Source organism: Lissotriton vulgaris, chromosome 1_1, assembly GCF_964263255.1.
Source record: "Lissotriton vulgaris chromosome 1_1, aLisVul1.2, whole genome shotgun sequence".
NCBI classification, from domain to species: Eukaryota; Metazoa; Chordata; class Amphibia; order Caudata; family Salamandridae; genus Lissotriton; species Lissotriton vulgaris.
This window is the reverse complement of record NC_141685.1, coordinates 535,053,603-535,072,280: the sequence shown is the minus strand read 5'-3', so window position 1 is coordinate 535,072,280 and position 18,678 is coordinate 535,053,603. Positions and strand designations below refer to the sequence as shown.

At 44.8% G+C, this 18,678-nt stretch overlaps 1 protein-coding gene across 2 annotated transcripts in view; it reads right to left on the bottom strand.

Annotated features, from left to right (window-relative positions):
* Positions 1 to 13,954: 13,954 nt before the first annotated feature.
* The window catches only part of GPSM2 (G protein signaling modulator 2), a 466,273-nt gene continuing 461,549 nt past the window's right edge, over positions 13,955 to 18,678 (bottom strand). For both annotated transcript variants that reach the window (XM_086953900.1, XM_086953901.1), the window contains one exon: positions 13,955 to 15,541. In XM_086953900.1, coding sequence (XP_086810026.1) covers positions 15,374 to 15,541 — 168 coding nt within the window. In that variant the 3' untranslated portion in view covers positions 13,955 to 15,373. The remainder of the gene's footprint in view (positions 15,542 to 18,678) is intronic.

Below are 18,678 nucleotides of genomic sequence, written 5' to 3'. Positions count from 1 at the left end.
TTCTTTGAGGATTCTGCAGATCTTAAGTTATAGACTGTCATCTCTGTTCATGGTCACATAGATACCGAGGTAGCGAAACCACCTGTCCACCCACAATCGTCTCAGGACATCCTGGGGGTCAAATGTCCACCTGCTGGATAGAGACTAGACTTATCCCATTAATCCTATATCCTGCATGTGCCCAGTATGTATCAAATGTGTAAGAGTCTGGGGAGTATCTGCAAGGGGTTTGTTATATACAGTAAAATATTATCTGTGTATAGGGAGATTCATTTATTTCCCTGGTCCCCTTCCTTTTCCCAGAAGCCTGTGAGGTCAGGGTGTGTTCGTATAAGACATGTGAGTGGTTCCAACACTAGAGCAAATAACAGGGGGGACAGAGGACATCCCTGGTGGGGGCCCCTCTCAATAGGGAATTCCACTGATACCTTGTCATTTACCCGTACCGGGCAACTGGATCTATGTATAACAGGGCTATTGAGGCTCAGAATTTAGGGCCAAACCCACATTTCAATAAGACTGGTCTCAAGAATAACCCCACATCAAATAAGGACAATAGCACATGTGGTTCTCCCTCCCTTCCACTCCCCTGTTTTGAATAGGCTCAAGCCAGTTTTAAAGCCTGCGCAGGTTGATCCTTGTAGACCGCTTGGGCATACAGCCCGACTGGTCACAGCGAATTAGCGTGGTGATAACCCTCAAGAATCTTGTGGCCAGGATGGAGGCTAGATTTTTAGGCTCAATATTCAGGAAGGAAATTGGGCAATAGTAGCTACATTATGTCTTAGGCTTTCGGGTTTATGTATTACCACTATTGTGGTGTTTCGAAGGTCATGTGGAAGGGTCCTTTCATTTTGTGCCCTGGTGTACTGATTGAAAAGGTGCAGTCTCAGTAGTCCAGCGTTTTACTTAAAAGGTTCTGCTGGTATACCTTTAGAACCTGGGGGTCTTTCTGGGTTTCAGGTTTCCTATGGCTGTTTGTACTTCAATTGCGATGTCAACATCTAGGGCCTGGCAGTCTTCCATCATAAGGGACGGGATGGGTATCTTCTCCAGGAAGGTGTCTATTAGTGAGTCATCTGCCAATGGGTGCTCCCAGTAAAAGGCAGCAAAGTATTTGGAAAACTCCTGTGTTATTTTTCCTGCTGTGTCATATGTTTCTCCTTGTTCACCAATTATGGTATCTAACCATCACGCCTTCGCCTCTTGTCTGCTCAGCCATGTCACCAACGTCGTATAGACGTCTTTGTGCAGCTAGGATAGCAGCTTTGGACTCCTGGTCTGCCAAAGCCTGATATTTTCTGTGGAGTGTAGTGATACTGCGTATCACGGAGGGGTCTGAGGGCGGTCCCTGCTGACCCTGTAGTTGTACCAGTCTATTTTCCAGTTCAATCATGTCCCTGGATTCCCTCTCCTTTTTATGTGCGATTGTCTTTTGTGCTCTATTGCGCAGGACCACCTTAAAGGCCTCCCGTAGCGTAATGGCAGAGGACACAGAATCTGTGTTTTCGTATAAGTACAGTTTTGCATCTACTTTTATCTCGCGGACCACTTGTTTATCTCACAGTTCCCATGCATTGAGTCTTCACCCCATCCCTGTTTTGTGTAAGCGTGTCCCATGGGTGATCAGTAGGGACGAGTGATCCGAGAGACCTCGGGCCAGGTACTCTGCCCTTGTTATCTCCTATACCTCTACCGCTGGGGCAAGGATATAGTCTACCCAAGAGAACACTTCATGCTCCTGAGTAGTGTTTTAAGTCAGTTCCTGAACGCTTTAACCACAGGGATTTTGAAGAGCAATGAGTGTTATCCAATGCATATATGCAGTACCAACATCTGGGGAGAAGTCTTTTGCGGTACATGCAGGGTGTGTCTTCTGTACCTACAGATGAAAGCCTGTCCAGATTTTCCTTGCTTCAGCAGCAAAACTCCAAGGAATGATAGAGAGGAAAACATGGATAGACAAGCCCCATAGGCTGCCATTATGTGGCTCAAAACAGGATACTGTGCCTTTAAGAGAACTTTCCAGAACTTCACAGTATCCCAGAATGGACTGCAGGTCCCTTTTACTTTCAGTTCTTTTTGAAGGCGTAACACGCCTGACCTGTAGCATTCCTTACATGAATATCTCTCTCCACCGGGGAGGAGGGCGGGTGCTTATGACTATAACAGAGACACCCCTACTACAGAACTGGAGTTACAGGACAGAAACTACTCCTTCTGTAGTAGGGGATCTCTGTGTATAGTCATAATCTAGTGAATAGAATTGCAAGCCCATCCCCACACCAAAGCGGCGGTGGAGAAACGAGAAATAACACCACTATTGTGCGAACAGATTTCGCAGCGAAGCCTGCCCAACCTGCGCATCTGCCCTGGCATCAGTGTCCAGGCAGTAATGCTTGGCAAAGGTATGGACCGACTTCCAAGTGGCGGCCTTGCAGATTTCTGCAATTGGCACATAACGGAGCAAAGCCGTCGTGGCAGCTTTGCCCCTGGTTGAATGAGCCTTAGGTTTACCCTCTAAGGACTTATTAGCCTTTTGGTAACAAAGTTGTATGCAGGACACAATCCACCTAAAGATGGACTGTTTAGAGGTAGCAAGACCGGTCCTGACTGATCCATAATTGATGAACAACTGGTCTGACCTACGAATATCTTTGGTCTTATCCAGATAAAATTTCAACACCCTCCTAACATCCAGGGAATGTAAAGACCTTTCCGCTGGAGATGAAGGATTCTGAAAAAACGTAGGTAAAGTTATAGTCTGGTTGACACGAAAATCAGAAATAACATTGGGAAGAAATTTAGGGTGAGTACGCATAACAACCTTAGCAGCATGAAATACAGTATAAGGTTCTTGGCAATACAACGCCTGAATTTCACTCACCCTGCGGGCCGATGTAATGGCCACGAGGAACGCCGCCTTCCAGGACAGGTGTTGCAACGAAGCCTTATGAATAGGTTCAAAAGGCTCCTTCATCAAGCTGGACAGCACCACATTCAATTCCCATGAAGGCGAAGGAAGGAATACTTTCTTTAAGCCTTCCAAAAAATCTTTGATCACAGGGATCTGGAAGAAGGAAGTCTGTGAAGGGCATTTCCTGTAGGCAGTCAATGCAGCGAGATGAACCTTAATGGAATGAACATTAAGGCCAGACTTCGCCAAATGAAGAAGGTAAGGAAGGATGACGTCTTCCTTGCACATCGTCGGGTCATAGTTCTTGGACTAGCACCTGATGCAGAACCTCTTCCACTTGGAAGCATAGGAAGTCCGAGTGGAAGGTCGCTTAGCCTCCTTCAGTATGTCCATACAATCTTCTGGTAGATTCAAATGGCCATATTGCACTATCTCTGGAGCCATGCCGCCAAACTCAAAGACGAGAGGTTGGGGTGCAACATCTGTCCCCCGAACTTCATGAGAAGGTCCGGCCTGCACGGCAGCTGTATGTGAGGAAGGAGAGACCGGTGAAGCAGGTCCGTGAACCACCACTGCCTGAGCCATTCCGGGGCAATCTGGTTCATCCGTGCCCTGGACTGGGACAGCTTGATGAGCACCGCCGGAATCAGGGGAATGGGTGGAAAAGCGTACAGAAAGCTGTTAGACCAGTTGATCCATAACGCATTCCCCAACGTCCCCTGCTGGTAGTACCTGGAGGCGAAGTCTCGGCATTTGCTGTTTTCGGCAATGGGGAACAGATCTACGTCTGGAGTCCCCCACCTTGCGAAGACTTCTCCTAGTACTTCGTCGTTTATGACCCATTCGTGGTTTTCCTGAATCAGTCTGCTCAGTGCGTCCGCCTGAACATTCTGCACACCTGGCAGATGGGTAGCCATTATCGTCAGTCCTCTGGCCAGAAGCCAGTGCCAGATCGCCTGCGCCTCCTGCGACAGTGCGCGATCTCGAGCCCCCCTGCTTGTTGAGGTAATACATCATGGTCGTATTGTCCGTCTGCACAAGCAAAGAGTTGGTCTGAAAGGACGGATGAAAGGCCTTCAGTGCCAAGTGAACAGCTCTGAGTTCCAGGAAGTTGATGTGATACGTGGACTCCATCGGTGACCACGTTCCTTGAATCTGTAGGTCTCCGGAGTGCGCTCCCCAGCCCTGGAGAGAAGCATCCGTCACGATAGTCTGAGTGGGAATGTCCTTGTGGAAGGGAACCCCTCTGAGGAGATTCTCTGCTGAACACCACCACTTCAGAGACTGAAGAGCATGTAGAGGCATGCCGTATCTTGTCGTCCCAAGACCCTCTCTTCTGATCCACTGATCCTCCAAGCACTCCTGCAACGGTCTCATGTGCAGTCGTGCGTGTGGCGTTAGGAAGATACAAGAGACCATCGACCCCAGTAGAGAAGTCACCGTCGTCACTGTTGTAGATGGAGCGGTCATAAGAGCCTGAGCCTTCCGAAGGAGTGATAATCTTCGCTCCTCCGAAGGAGACACGGTTGCTGACAGCGTATTGATGGTGGCTCCCAAGTACTGAATGCACTGGACCGGAGTCGGGACAGACTTGGACATGTTGATGTGCAACCCCAGCTTGTTCAAGAGAACGCACGTCTTTTGGACATGCGCCTTAGCGTCCGAGAAGGAGGAGGCCTTGATCAACCAATCGTCCAGGTACAGATAGACAAACACCTTGTTCTTCCTCAGGTGTGCTGCTACCACTGCCATGCACTTCGAGAATGTCCTGGGCGCAGACTTCAGCCCGAATGGCAGTACTGTGTATTGATAATGATTAGTGCCAACTTGAAATCGCAGGAACTTCCTGTGTTTGTGTGCAATTGGCACATGGAAGTACGCATCCTGTAGGTCTATTGCACAGAGCCAGTCTCCCTGTTGCAGCTGAGGATAAATCTGATGCAACGACAGCATGCAAAACGTTTCTCTGCGAATCCACTTGTTTGCCTGTCGCAAGTCCAGAATGGGCCTGAACTAGTTCTTGTCCTTCTTGGGAACCAGAAAGAACAGGGAGTACAGACCTCTTCCTCTTTGAGCAAGAGGTATGTCTTCTATCGCCCTTTTCCTTAACAGGATATCGGCCTCCGCCTGGAGCTCGCGCAGCTGATACTGCGAGCTGACCAGAGGAATCGATGGAGGAGGGCTGGTGAAATGAAGACTGTATCCATTGCAAACAAAATTCAGCACACACTTGTCCTGAGAAATTTTTCTCCACAATTGAACGCTTCCCCCCACCGGAGCAGGTAACGGATAAAGGGGAAGTTGATCCCATGACAGTACCCATGGGCAGCCAAGAGAGAAATGTCCGCAGCCGCGCTTATGACCTGGTTTGACACCAGCATCCCCTCTTTGAGGGTCTCTTGGAAGTCCTCCCTCTTGTCTCATGGCAGAAGGTCCGTGAACTGTTGCAGGGAGTCCCACAGGGAACGGTCGTACCGCCCCAGCAACGCCGCATCACTGGAGGCCTTCATGGATGTGGATGCCGTTCCACAAGCCTTCCTTCCAGCCGAGTCGATCCATCGGCTTTCCTTATCGGGCGGCACAGTTGAGGACGGGGAGGTAGAGTGTAACTTCCTGGCCGCCGTCACCATCACCGAGTCGGGTACCGGATCTATCCGCAGAAAAGCAGGGTCCAACTCCGGTGCCCTGTACTTCTTCAGAAGTCGGGAGGGAGCGGCCTTCACCACCACTAGCGTGAGGAACAGCTCCTCTGCAGGTTCTACCAAGCCTGGCACTAGCTGTAGAAGAGGGCGAGACAAATGCTTCTTATGAAGCGTTTCAAAGATCACGGACGTCGTGGGTGTTGGAGGCGTCTTCGTGATTCCCAATTTCGTAGCGCCCTTCAGGAGAACCTCCTGGAACGTGCCGATATCGTCCACCGGAGACACTCTTGTCTCCGGGGAGTCCGACAAAGTCAGTGAATAGGATCTTGTCCTGGAGGAGTCCGTGCGGGACCTTGATCCCGCCTCTTATGGCGACATCTTGATCTAGTGGAGGATCTAAGTCTACTCCTCAATCTTCCTCTCCGTCCGGAGCGTGATCACGATCTCCTAGGCCTCGGTCGATCCGCCGGTGCCCCCGGAGCGGGTGTCTTTGGTTTTGCCGGGGTCTTCGGCTTAGGAGTCCCCTTGGGAGGGGTTGGAAGCCTGGGTAGTGAGACCGACCTCGGAGGGACCGGAGGTGGCTTTTCTGGCAACTGAGGTCGAGGTCCGGGTTGTGGAAGTGGTGGTAACGGAGAAGGGGTAGGAGCCCTCGGAGGTGTAACTGGTCTCTGGGACAGGGTATACACCTCGGAGTACACCGAGCCCGGTGATCCGCCTTCCTTTCCAGCCTGGGACGTTGAAGACCCTCCAATGGGGTCAGGTGTTCTTCCACCTCTCTTCGGCGTCGAAGAACGGCGACCAGACGGCAAGCGTCGGTCCCTCGACGTCGAGCGTCTTTTCCTCGGCGTCTACGGCGACCTCGTCCGCCTCGACGTCGAGCGTCTTTTCCTCGGCGTCTACGGCGACCTTGTCCGCCTCGACGGCGACCTCCTGCACCTCGACGGCGACCCCCTGCGCCTCGACGGGGACCCCCTGCGCCTCGACGGCGACCCCCTGCGCCTCGACGGCGACCCCCTGCGCCTCGACGGCGACCCCCTGCGCCTCGACGGCGACCCCCTGCGCCTCAACGCCGATTACCTGCGCCTCAACGCCGATTACCTGCGCCTCAACGCCGATTACCTGCGCCTTAACGCCGATCTACTCCTCGACGACGAGGATCCCCTCGACGACTATCTTCTTTTCGCCGACGGCGAGCGCCGACGCCGGGCCCTTCGACGTCGATCACTCGACGATGACTTCGACAAGGACGACGACGACGACGAAATAGTCACAGGAGACTTCGACGGCGGTCTGTTCAAATCCTTCGACGTCGATCGTCGACGTCACATCGACCCAGAGCCCTGGGACGACGGGGAACAGACTGTAGTCATCCCTCTCGACGCCGTAGTCGGTGCAATCGACCCAGACGGAGAATGGGGACGCTTGCTGGTCTTCCTGCCCCTGGGGAGCCCCCCAGAGGCCTCAGCCCCTCCAGACCCACCTTGCGCCTTCAGCCTTCTTTCCTCAAGGCCCTGAAGCCTGATCTTCTTTCTGTCCTTCAGGGTCCTGCCAGAGAAGCCCTGACAGATCACACACTCCTCTGGGACATGGGAAGAGGGAAGGCAGAGGATACACACCTCATGGGGATCTGATTTGGCCTTCTTCATGGAGCACTCCACGGCATTTGTCAAATAATGCAGGCATATTTGACATCAAAAGGGTGCAAAAACCAAGAGGAAAAGCACTAAAGTACTTAAAAAGCACTCAATGCGAAACAAAAGTGAAAAATCACAAATAAACCCTTGCAAAGGGAGAGCTCAATGCTCCAGGGTCCTGGTTGCAGGAGCCGGAAAAAAGAACTGAAAGCAAAAGGGACCTGCAGTGCATTCTGGGATACTGTGAAGTTCTGGAAAGTTCTCTTAAAGGCACAGTATCCTGTTTTGAGCCAAATAATGGCAGCCTATGGGGCTTGTCTGTCCATGTCTTCCTCTCTATCATTCCAGGGGGTTTTGCTGCTGAAGCAAGGAAAATCTGGACAGGCTTTGTGTTTGTGGATCTTTGGTGGAATTTCTAGCTGAAGTACTGGTCAGTGTAGCCTGGTTTATAGGCTGCATTATCTGTCTTTAATTCTCTCTTAAGTGTCTGTGCATTTCTGCATTTTTCGACACTGTAAGAGATTATTTTTGATTGCTCCGGGGTCCAAGCACATGGGCGGGACTATTCACTAGATTATGACTATACACAGAGATCCCCTACTACAGAACCAAAGTTCAGTTTGGTATCAAAAATAATGCCCAGGTTCCTAACTTTTTCTACTGAGGAGGGACGGTCTCCTGCCTCCAGGTGCCACCAGGACTGGTTCCAGAACGATTGTCCCAGTCCGAACTCCATCACCTCTGTTTTATTGGTGTTAATTTTTAGGTGATTCTGGCTCATACAGGCCATGATCTCGGAAAGGCAGATGTGAAAACTGGCTGCTGTGGTCTCTGGCCAGTCGCTTATAGAGATGCGAAGTTGCGTATCATCGGCATACGAGACCAGATCAAAGCCATGCCTTCTGATGAGATTTGCCAACAGGGAGACATATAGATTAAACAGGGTGGGGGAGAGGGCGGAGCCCTGCGGGACACCACATGGAAGGATGAAACTATCAGATTTTAAATCATCCCAAAACAGCTGCTGCTCTCTCGCCTCCAAGAAAGAGGACAGGAGGTCTAAGGCAGTCCCCCCTATCCCTACATCTCCCAGCCGCTTTACCAGAGTGGTGTGGTTCACGGTATCAAATGCGGCTGAGAGATCAAGAAGCACGAGAATCGCTCTCCCTCCCTAGTCTACCGCCCTACGGATTTTTTCGGTGGCGAAGATTAAGGCGGATTCGGTGGAATGGTGCGAGCAGAAGCCGTGTTGGGAGGGGTCCAGTAGTCTGTTTTCATCAAGATGATTACTTAGAGCCGTGTTTAAGTGTTTTTCAAGCACTTTGGCTACCATTGGCAGGCCAGCAATGGGCCGGTAGTTCTATGGGTCAGTGTGATCGGAGTTGTTTTTTAAAAAAAGGGGGTAATGGCTGCTTTCTTCCAGATTGCTAGATAGCAGCCGGAAGTTATAATTTGTTTAAGGACCGGAGTGAGATTCTCACAGACAGTATGAGCTGCCTGATGCATAATGGAGGGTGGGCAGGGATCTGTGGGCGCCCCGGATTTTATGGAGAGTAGTAGTTTATACGTCGCTTCATTTGTGGGGGGCTGAAAACTGGTCAGTGTACAGGGGGGAGCAGCCACCCTTAAGTTCCTGACTTGGGATGTTGCATTTATGGAAAAATCGTTACAGATGCCTTGCACCTTCTGTTGGAAGTGTTTGGCCAATCTGTTACAGAAGGCTTGAAAGTGTTTTCTTGTTGCGGTTTTGTTATCATGTTAACTGATTTAAATAGGTCTTTAGTTGAGTTTTTGTGGTAATAATAGCTTCCTTATATTGAGAGATAGTGTGGTTATATAGAAGTTTCTTTTGGTTGTCATAATCTTGTCTCCAAAGACGTTCTGAATCCCTACAAAGGATCTTTAGACGCTTGAGCTCAGGCGTATACCATGGTGATGATTTTTTGGCCTTTTTGACTGTCACAAGCTTTTCTGATGCAACCTGGTCTGCAGCTGCCAACAGCCAGTTGTTAAACTGGAGGGCAGCTTCGCTATTATTGTTTATTCGGAGGGGAGCAATAAGGTCCATTGCTGGGGTTCACCACAGCAAGTAGGATGTTTAGATAGAGTTCCCACTTGTTGATGCAGGGATAATAGGAAGGGTATGAATTTCTTCATCCATCTCCTGTATTATTTCCTAGAACCAGGCATGGAAGAAACTGAAAAGGGAGTCAACTAGGTCACGGAGGCATTGAAACAGGATGGCCACAGTTGGTAGAGAAAGTAGACCGGTTTATCCGCCAGGAGAACAGTGACTGCACATTGATGGTTAGTCATCAACCTTGAAAACTAGAGCAAGTAAGTTCAACAAGATGCGATTATACAAGTCAGTCTTTGAGCCGTGGCTGGACACATCTCAACCAAATGGCAGAAAAAAAGACAGATGCACTGTAGACTAAGGTCAAAACATCTTCAAAGAAAAACAATTTATAATGTTCGAGCCCAACACAAGTTGGGAGGAGTATGCAGAGCATGTCTATCCATAGCCACACATGCTTGACATAGAGGCCTTGTACTCCTCCCCCACAACGTCTACAAAGAGCTATGCCTGCATGCAACGTTTTCCAATATTTGAAATAGTCCTTGTACTCCAATTTTCAAGTGAGTTTGAATAAATCATCTATATTTTTGTAATTGGCATACTTTTTCAGCAAAACAGCGCTAACATATATATAGGCTTGCAGACCAATTTGGTATGGTAAATGTCTGTACAGTGAAGGTAGCTTGATTCAAGAAAAAGAAAGGGGTTATAGTAAATAACTTGGAGAGTACATCCACACAACACATGCAAAATGTAGTGTTCTGACATGAAGTTTAATCCTCAGTCCTTTTTTTCCTTCAGAAGCCAAGAACACGCATTGTACAAAATCATACTTTAAAAGGATATGAAAATTCAACGTTTACAAAGGACATGCATAGGTATTGCACAATAATTTCCTTGCATTTAAATAAACTTGTTTGAAAAAATAACCACATAACTGTATTACTAGTACAGTACCATTTAACACTGCAAATCAAAGTCATTAATCCAGAAGTAACCGATTCTACTGAGCATCCCGACAATTCTGACTTATTGAAAATATAATTTCATTAGGTATAGTGCTAAAAGAGAACCATCATTCTTGAAAATGTTTTCCTTAATATACAGATAAAATGTACTAAAATGTACTATGTTCTGCTTTGTCAATTCCCGAAAGAACCTGCAAGCTCATTATCCCCCTTGTTAACCTTTATACAAAATGTGGTGTATGCAAATTAATACTTTCTGAATGCCCCTTTTTTCAGACAAGCTCAATGACCAAGGGCAAGTGGATTCTTTAAGAGTCCCACAGACAATTCTTACGAGACCTTTATTGATAACAAAAAGGATTATCTATGGATCTGGAAAAGTCAACAGCTCCAGATGCATGAACCACTGAAAGAAATCAGTCTTAAAGGAAAGATATCCAATATGTTGGAATTAATTTAATTTAATTTTTAGAATTATATACAGGTTGATATTCCTTTCATCCCCCTAAATACTTCAATATAGTGGTTTTAGATATCCCTTGGTTTACTGGCCTACTTCATCCATGCACCACCATTAGCGCAAATATTGAGAAGGTTTTTGCAGCATCGCCTTGCAAAAAACTACGTTTACGCTTGTAAAGCCTCCCTTAAAGAATACAGCAACTCCTAGTGAAGTGTTGCATTCTTTTCACTTGTAGATTTTAGAGTACAACCCACTAAACAGAGTGACATTTTGGGATATAAACTTTCTTGGGAGATGCTCTGTTCCTTGACCAGTAGAGGACCCTTCTCTGCACATTTCACCACTTTCCCTTAATTTACCAGACTCCAAGTTGATTCTGGTGTACTCCTCCTAGCCTCACCAAACGTTTCTCAGAACTCCTCCCAGTACAAGCCTGATACTTCCTCAAGCATCTGAACTTCTAGTCCAGCAGGACCTACTACTTCTGAACTTAAGAGCCTGGTAAACCCTCAAAAGGCTTCTCTGTATGCGGTCTTATCAATACTAGTGCACACTAGCAATGGATATTGAACAAGGTATCTTAAAGCTGATGGAGAATATGAAGCTTGTAGATTCTTACTCTAGACTGTAATTCTACGTGATAGTGGATGGATGGCCACAGACTCTTGGCAGTAAAACTCATGCAAAACCGACCTGCCAAGTAAGGAACAAGCTGTAGATTTAATAGAGAATGAGAAGTATTTTTCAATAAAGTAATCACTGCAACTCATAAAGCAACCTTGAAAATGTCAATCATTTTTTTCTTCTTCAGAAAAATACAATTGTTTATTTTTGTATTAGTCTGAATGAGGTCAGCTGGCATGACGTAAAAGTTTGCCTTTTAATAGAGTAGGTGAATGCATTAGCCAACCTTTCTAAATATATATTCATATGACTAAAAGCCACACACAACTGGTTATAAACTCCGTGTAGTTCAATTCTCTTTACCCAAAACGGCAAACTGCCTAGTGCCCAGTTGTGAAGCACACTGACACCCCCCACCCACCCTCCCAAACGATGCCTGAGGCACAGAGTAGTAAACTAGTAGGTTAACCTTTAATAATGTTCAAGGCAGAGACCGTCCTATAAAAAATCATAAATGGACATAGTTCCACTTAATCTTCACAGAAGATAATAAAGGGAAACATCAATAATCATGTACTGTATTTTACAAATGCTTAAAGCAAATTTAAAGATTGCAAAAGGACACTGTGAGAAACAGCTTCCATAAACCATCGTTAATGGGTTCCAGGGAGTTTTTATCTGTACCAGCATCTCTAGTTTCAAATTTCAGACAGAGACTGAAGGAAGTTCGATGAGAGGAAACAGACAAAATAGTCATTTAATTAACTTTTCTGTCACACCAATACACCGGGTTGGTTCCCTTCACCACTCTGTATGCAGAAAAGATGTGCACATTTTTCATAATGTTAAGTCAAGTCCTCAACAGACCAATAAAAGGAAGTATGGGAAAATATATTCAAATTAACTGTGCAAGAAGAGGAGTTGGTATTATTTCCGGTCTTATCAATAAAACAAGTTGAAGATTTCTTTTTAAATGTATAGTTGCTCACTACGTGATCATATCAAAGTGCCTCAACCACCACCTTTATACATGCAGCAGACAGATCCACTACTGAGGAATTTGTAACGTGCTAGAATCTTGAAACGGATTCATCAGCTTACATAATTAGGATTCTATAATCCAGGGTAAAACAACGGATGTACCATGTTACAACGCATACTATTACAACTACCTACCGTTACAACGCGACCATTACAACGCATACCATTACAACGCATAGCGCTTTGAGGTGCTGGATAGTGGTAAGTATAATTTACTATTCTAACTCCAGTCCCCGTGGACCCTAGGGAAGGTGTTGGATAGTAAATTATACTTATTCCCTATCCTAGAGCGCCCCCCAGCGCAATGCGTTGTAATGGTATGCGTTGTAAAAGTCGCGTTGTAATGGTAGTGCGGAGTAAAAGATGCGTTGTAACGGGTGTATACCATCACAACGAGCCAGATACTACTGCTCTCAATGTCCCATCTGGCAGCAGAGAGATATACCAATGCTGTCAGCGACTTTGTATCAACATTTAGGCATCTTTGGCCCTGCATCAAATTATGCTAATAAGATTGGAATTTTTTTTAAATATGGAGGGCCCAGAAAGACGGCTGAATACTTGATTGCAAGATTTTTCTGAAGGTTTGGAGGATTTACACAAAGGATTTTAAGACATGGACTACACCTGAACTGTTAAAAATGTTCTTGAAGCTGAACAGCAGTATGTATGTTACTCAATTGTAGATTTTACCAGATTTTTCATGTATGTGTACACGTATATATGATTTATTTAAAGCTAAATTAACAACAATATGTACATATCTATGGCATGCCCTTGGAATTAGACTAACTTCCTATCACACAGTTTTATCTCCTAGATTTTATTTTTTGGACATTGTATGCCCAGAAAATAAAAAAAGAAATCTCAATCAAAGAATCCCCACTACTGTATGTGCTTTTCTTTGTAAGAGAAACATGATTTGACGCATGCATGCATGCCTGCTGATGTAAACAATATAGTGCTGTAGTTTTATTTATTCTCTGGCTGAGAGGTGACCGATGGGCACGTATACTATATGTGCTGTCCCTTATTTAATAATAAAAATCTCCGATAAAACAGAAGGTTATTTACAAATGCAAGGTAACTTCCAATGAAAAGAATATATGCAAGCCATTTTGAGACTATGGCTTATGTGCTACCACTGCAGCAACATCTGTCTGGGGTCACTACAGAGGTAACCCTTCCCTAATATGAAATCAGGGCCAGTGATAGTGCCCAGTCCTACACATTATAAAGTGCCCAAGAACGAAGAGACAACATTACTCAAAACAAGGTTCAAACATGTATGACTGTGGAGTTCGTGATGGACAAACTTGCTTATCATCTAACTAAAATACTTTAGGACAAGAACTTGCAAGTGGTATGAGAAGATGCATAGGTAGCTCCCATGCATATTTCAAATGTAACAACAAGTTTATGGAATTCTTTAGAATTAGTGGATTGAGAGTTTATGCTTTTTTGTGCCTGTCCCTAGAGAATGCAGCATTCTTTGCGGTTTCAGACCTTCCTGCTGGCCTGAGAAGCCTGCAGTTTCCAAAGAAAGGACAAATGATAGGATTAACAACAAGCATTTTCTTGCCTGTTTTATTTTTTACAAGAGTTCCTCTGCTCTTTTTCATAGGTATAAATGTATAGGCATTTATTTATAGGTGGGATAAGAAAATCTGTGGTTAAACAATGGAACCAGAGAATCACCATAGGGAAGAACGTAATCATGTCTCTATGAAAAAGAATGAAAGGACGAGTGCTCCACCTATCAACCACCAGGCACGAAAGAGAACTAGAAAAACAAGTACAATTTAAGGCAACGAAGCTCATCGGCTCGAATGCTGAACCAGTATCACATTTAGATACCACAGAGAAGCAAAGTCTTAAACAGGTAAAAGTAGTGTATACATTATAGTGAAATCATGCTCCACAAACACATCTACTCGATGTACAGACCTCTCTAGAATTGACACAACTATCTACTAAACTGTGATATAGTAGAAGGCAAACTGGCACCAGGCAGGTCATGGAGGTTCAGCTAAAACAGTGTGCAAATATGGTAACTCTGGAGAACACTGCCCCCAAATATAAGGATGGAAGACAGGACTAAAGAAAACTGCATGATCATACCAGGACTCTGAAGGGCAGCAAGATGGCGGAACTCAACGAGAATTGTGTATATAAGTCAGTGTAGTTGAATTGTGTGCTATGGTAAATACTGTAAGAGGGGATACCGTTTAGTTTATTCCTGTGTGATTGCCATGCTTAGATAGCTTGAATGATTTTGAAGGTGTGATCTTAAACACCTCATGAGTAGATGATGTAAAGTTGTAAAACCTAAAAGGCTTCATTTATATGATGTATACTAAAACCTTAATCCACTTATTAAGAAACTAGCAGTTAGAGTGCAATTAATGCCAAGTCACAATTATGTGCATCCTGAACTTGCCCAACCGAGACCAATATAGCATAACATGTTTCTCACAAATTGTAGCCCGTGTAATCTGATCTTGCTCCTGCAGTAGGATTAAAAGAAAGATCATCAAGTAGTGAGACAACTTTTAAGAAAAAGCAAATTCAGTATAGTTTATACTAACTTCAGTTGCAGGAATTTACAAAGCTAGAGTAGTTTGTTGCTTTGCACTTTTTCTTAAAAACAAATCTTTTTGGGGCATGATTAGTTTCTGTACATCCTCACGTACCTGCTTTCAAATAACTACTGTATATTATTTTATGGTACCTGCAATAATTCAATATATGATAGCGTTAATTCATCAACACTATAAAAATATGAACTTAATATTTACATAAAAAAATTACACTGTATATATAGCTGCCATGATAGTAGAGCAGTTTTGCCACAATAAGAAGGCGCATTGGAAGTTCTCTCTGTAGTTAACCTAAACAGTTTCATACAGAAGTATGAATGGAACATACAGTACAAAAGTATCCCTGATTTTTCTTTGATTAATGTCCTAAAAGGCAATGCTTTTCCAGTCTTTTTTTTAGACTACTAGCTTGAGCTTGGTCTCTTCATATTTGATGGTAAAGTGACCCGTTGTTCATCCATTCTCTTAGCTTGAGACCGTAAAATAAGGCTAAAAAAATCCTCATCGGGTACTGTGGGTCCTTTTGTTGTTGGTAATGGTGGAGCGCATCTTTGATCATCTAATCTGGAACCCTTAAGAAATAATAAAGAAATGGTCAGGGTTGTGATATTCACAATAGACATGAAGTTAGAAAAATGTACGCCTACCATGTTATGGGTATAGTTTAGATTCGAAATTTCATGCAAGGCACTACTATTGCCATCTTGCACAAAATCCAGGCATGGATATATGCTTTTAAATCCTATCAATATACAGTGTGTTTCCCTTTTGCACACATTTACTATCATCACCAATGAACAAGTTATCCTTAAATCATAGGAACATTTTTGATTTCGACAGGCAGAGAAGCTGGAGAGATGCAGGATATGAATAATAGAAAAGAAAATAAGTTACTTACCTGTAACTACAGTTATCCAATATTGGTATCTTTCATAGATTCACATGCCTGAATCATTCCCCGTCACCGAGGCGGGAGTCTCACGATAATAATACATAAAAAGCAGTGCCTTAGTAAGAAACTGTAGTAGGCTGACAAGACAATAGGCCCAAAGCTTAGTAGCCTATCTACCTCATTGTATGAAAAGACCCGAAAAATAGTTCCAACCAATCAACAGTGATGCTCAAAGTACGGCCCGGGGGCCGCATGCGGTCCTCCTTTCCTTTACATGCGGCCCCGGCAGCACCAGCACCGTGCTGCTGTTTACCAGACTCAGCACTAACATGTAAAAAAATGTTAAATATACAGCAATTACTTATTTCAAGGTTAATTGCATTTATGGAAAAGAAGTAACTAGGCCCTTAACTTTAGGAAGTCCTTCATTTTTAAAGACAGCCACTAGATATCCATGCTTTTACTTCCCCATCACTCACTTTTCACTCCCACTGGCATCAGTGCGGCCCTCGGTCACACCATAGACCAAACTTTGCGGTCCCCGGGAAAATGTTTGTGAGTACCCATGCTCTAGAATCTTCTCAACAGAGGCAGTTCTCCTCAGATTTTCTTAGCACAAGTGAGAAGTATATATCCCCATTACAGAACTGTCCTGCCGGGGAGGAGGGTGGGTGCAGGTGAATCTATGAAAGATATCAATACTGGATAACTGTAGTTACAGTTAAGTAACTTATTTTCTTATCAAGTATTGGGGTATCTTTCATAGATTCACATGCCTGAATCAGAATAGCAAGCAGTAATCCTAATAATGTCGTTTGCGGAAGGTGGGAGACAAGGCGTAAATCTAAATATCCTCCACACATCGGAAGGTTATAGAGCACTAGAATATGCAAATACATGCAAATACAGAAACCTTCTGAAATGAGATAGTTATAGCCATTTAAAATACTGCATATTAAAAAACAATATTTGACAACCAGAAACATTACAGTGAATATGATCATACTTATACAACATAAATGCAATATGAGACTTTTAAAAGTCTAACCTTAATGGAGGAGATGTTGAAGAACAGCTTGTCCCACTGCTGCATCGTCCTGCGACGCAGACTGTAAGCAGTAGTGCTTTGTGAACGTGTGGACATTCTTCCATGTCGCAGCACGACAAATATTCTCCAATGTGACCCCAGCAAATAAGGCTGTAGAAGCCGACAAAGTTCTGGTGGAATGTGCTTTGACCTTTCTGTGCAAAGGTTTGTTAGCTTTATCGTGGCAAAATTGTATGACAGAAGACAGCCATCTGGCTACCGTTGCTTTTGTCACAGCTTGTCCTAATGTGGCTTGACCAAAAGCAACCAACAACTGATTAGATTGTCAAATATCCTCAGTCTTTTGAAGGTAAAACTTCAGGCAACGTTTTACGTCAAGAGAGTGCAAAGCCTTTTCTGCCGGTGTAACCGGATCCGGGAAGAAGGTTTTCAGCTCCACAGGTTGGTTTAGATGTAATTGAGACGGTACTTTAGGAATGAATTTTGGATTTGTTAGTAACGTGACGTAATCTTTATTGAAATGTAGAAAAGGTTCCGATATTGTGAAAGCCTAGATTTCACTAACCCTCCGGACTGAAGTGAGAGCTAATAAAAGTGCCACCTTCCAGGTTAAGAACTTGAGCTCAGCCTTGTGAATTGGCTAAAATGGCCTCCTCAATAATTGAGATAAAACTGTATTGAGATCCCATTCTGGAGGTGGAGGTCGAATAGGAGGAAAAGCTCGAAAAAGCCCTTTTAAAAATTGTTTGATAAGTGACGAAGAACAGAGTGATGGTCAGTTACGACTCTTTCGGAATCTGGAAATTGCAGCGAGATGGACTTTGATAGATGAGAATACTAGACCTGCTTTAGCTAGGAATAGTAAGAACGGAAGGATATCCTCTGGTAGAGCCTGGAGCGGATAAACATTATTTGTTTCACACCAATGGCAAAAACGATTCCATTTAAAGCGATATGTCTTGATAGTACTTTGAGCACGGGCTTTAGATAGGATATCTCTACAGTCCTGAGAAATTTTGAGATCCTTAAATTCTAAGAAGTCAGGTGGGAGCCAGGCATGCAAGTGAAGCGATTGTGGATCCGGGTGTAGAATCTGACCTCCCTCTCTCGTCAGCATTGCGAGTGTTGGATTTAGACGAACAGGACGTTGTTGTGACAACAGGAATAACTCTTTGGACCAATACTGCCTCGGCCAGCGAGAAGCAATTTGGATGAGACTTCAATGTTCCCTCTTCATTTTTTGCAGAACCCTCGGTATTAATGGTATCGGGGGGAAAAGCGTACGCATAAATCCCTGACCATCGCATGGACAGGGCATTCCCTCTTGATCCCTATTGAGGAAATCTGCTGGCGTAATAAAGGCATTTGCTGTTCTGTTGTGTTACAAACAGATCTAGGGCTGGCGTGCCCCACATCCGGAAGATCCTCTTCACCTGTTCTTGTTCCAACTCCCACTCGTGACATCCTGTGAGAGATCTGCTGAGGTTGTCGGCCAGAGAATTCTGAATTCCCTTGACATTCTCTGCTCTGAGGGTTATGCCATGTTTTATAACCCACTCCCACAATTCTTGAGCTTCCTGCGATAGGGAGAGAGACCTCGTTCCTCCCTGCTTGTTGATGTAATACATGCTGGTGGTATTGTCCGTACGCACCAGCACTGAGGAGTTCGCGATTCTCGGAAGGAACGCCTGCAGAGAGAGAAAGATGACTCTTAGCTCGAGACTGTTGATGTGCTTCTGTTGATGTTGTTGAGACCATCGCCCTTGAAT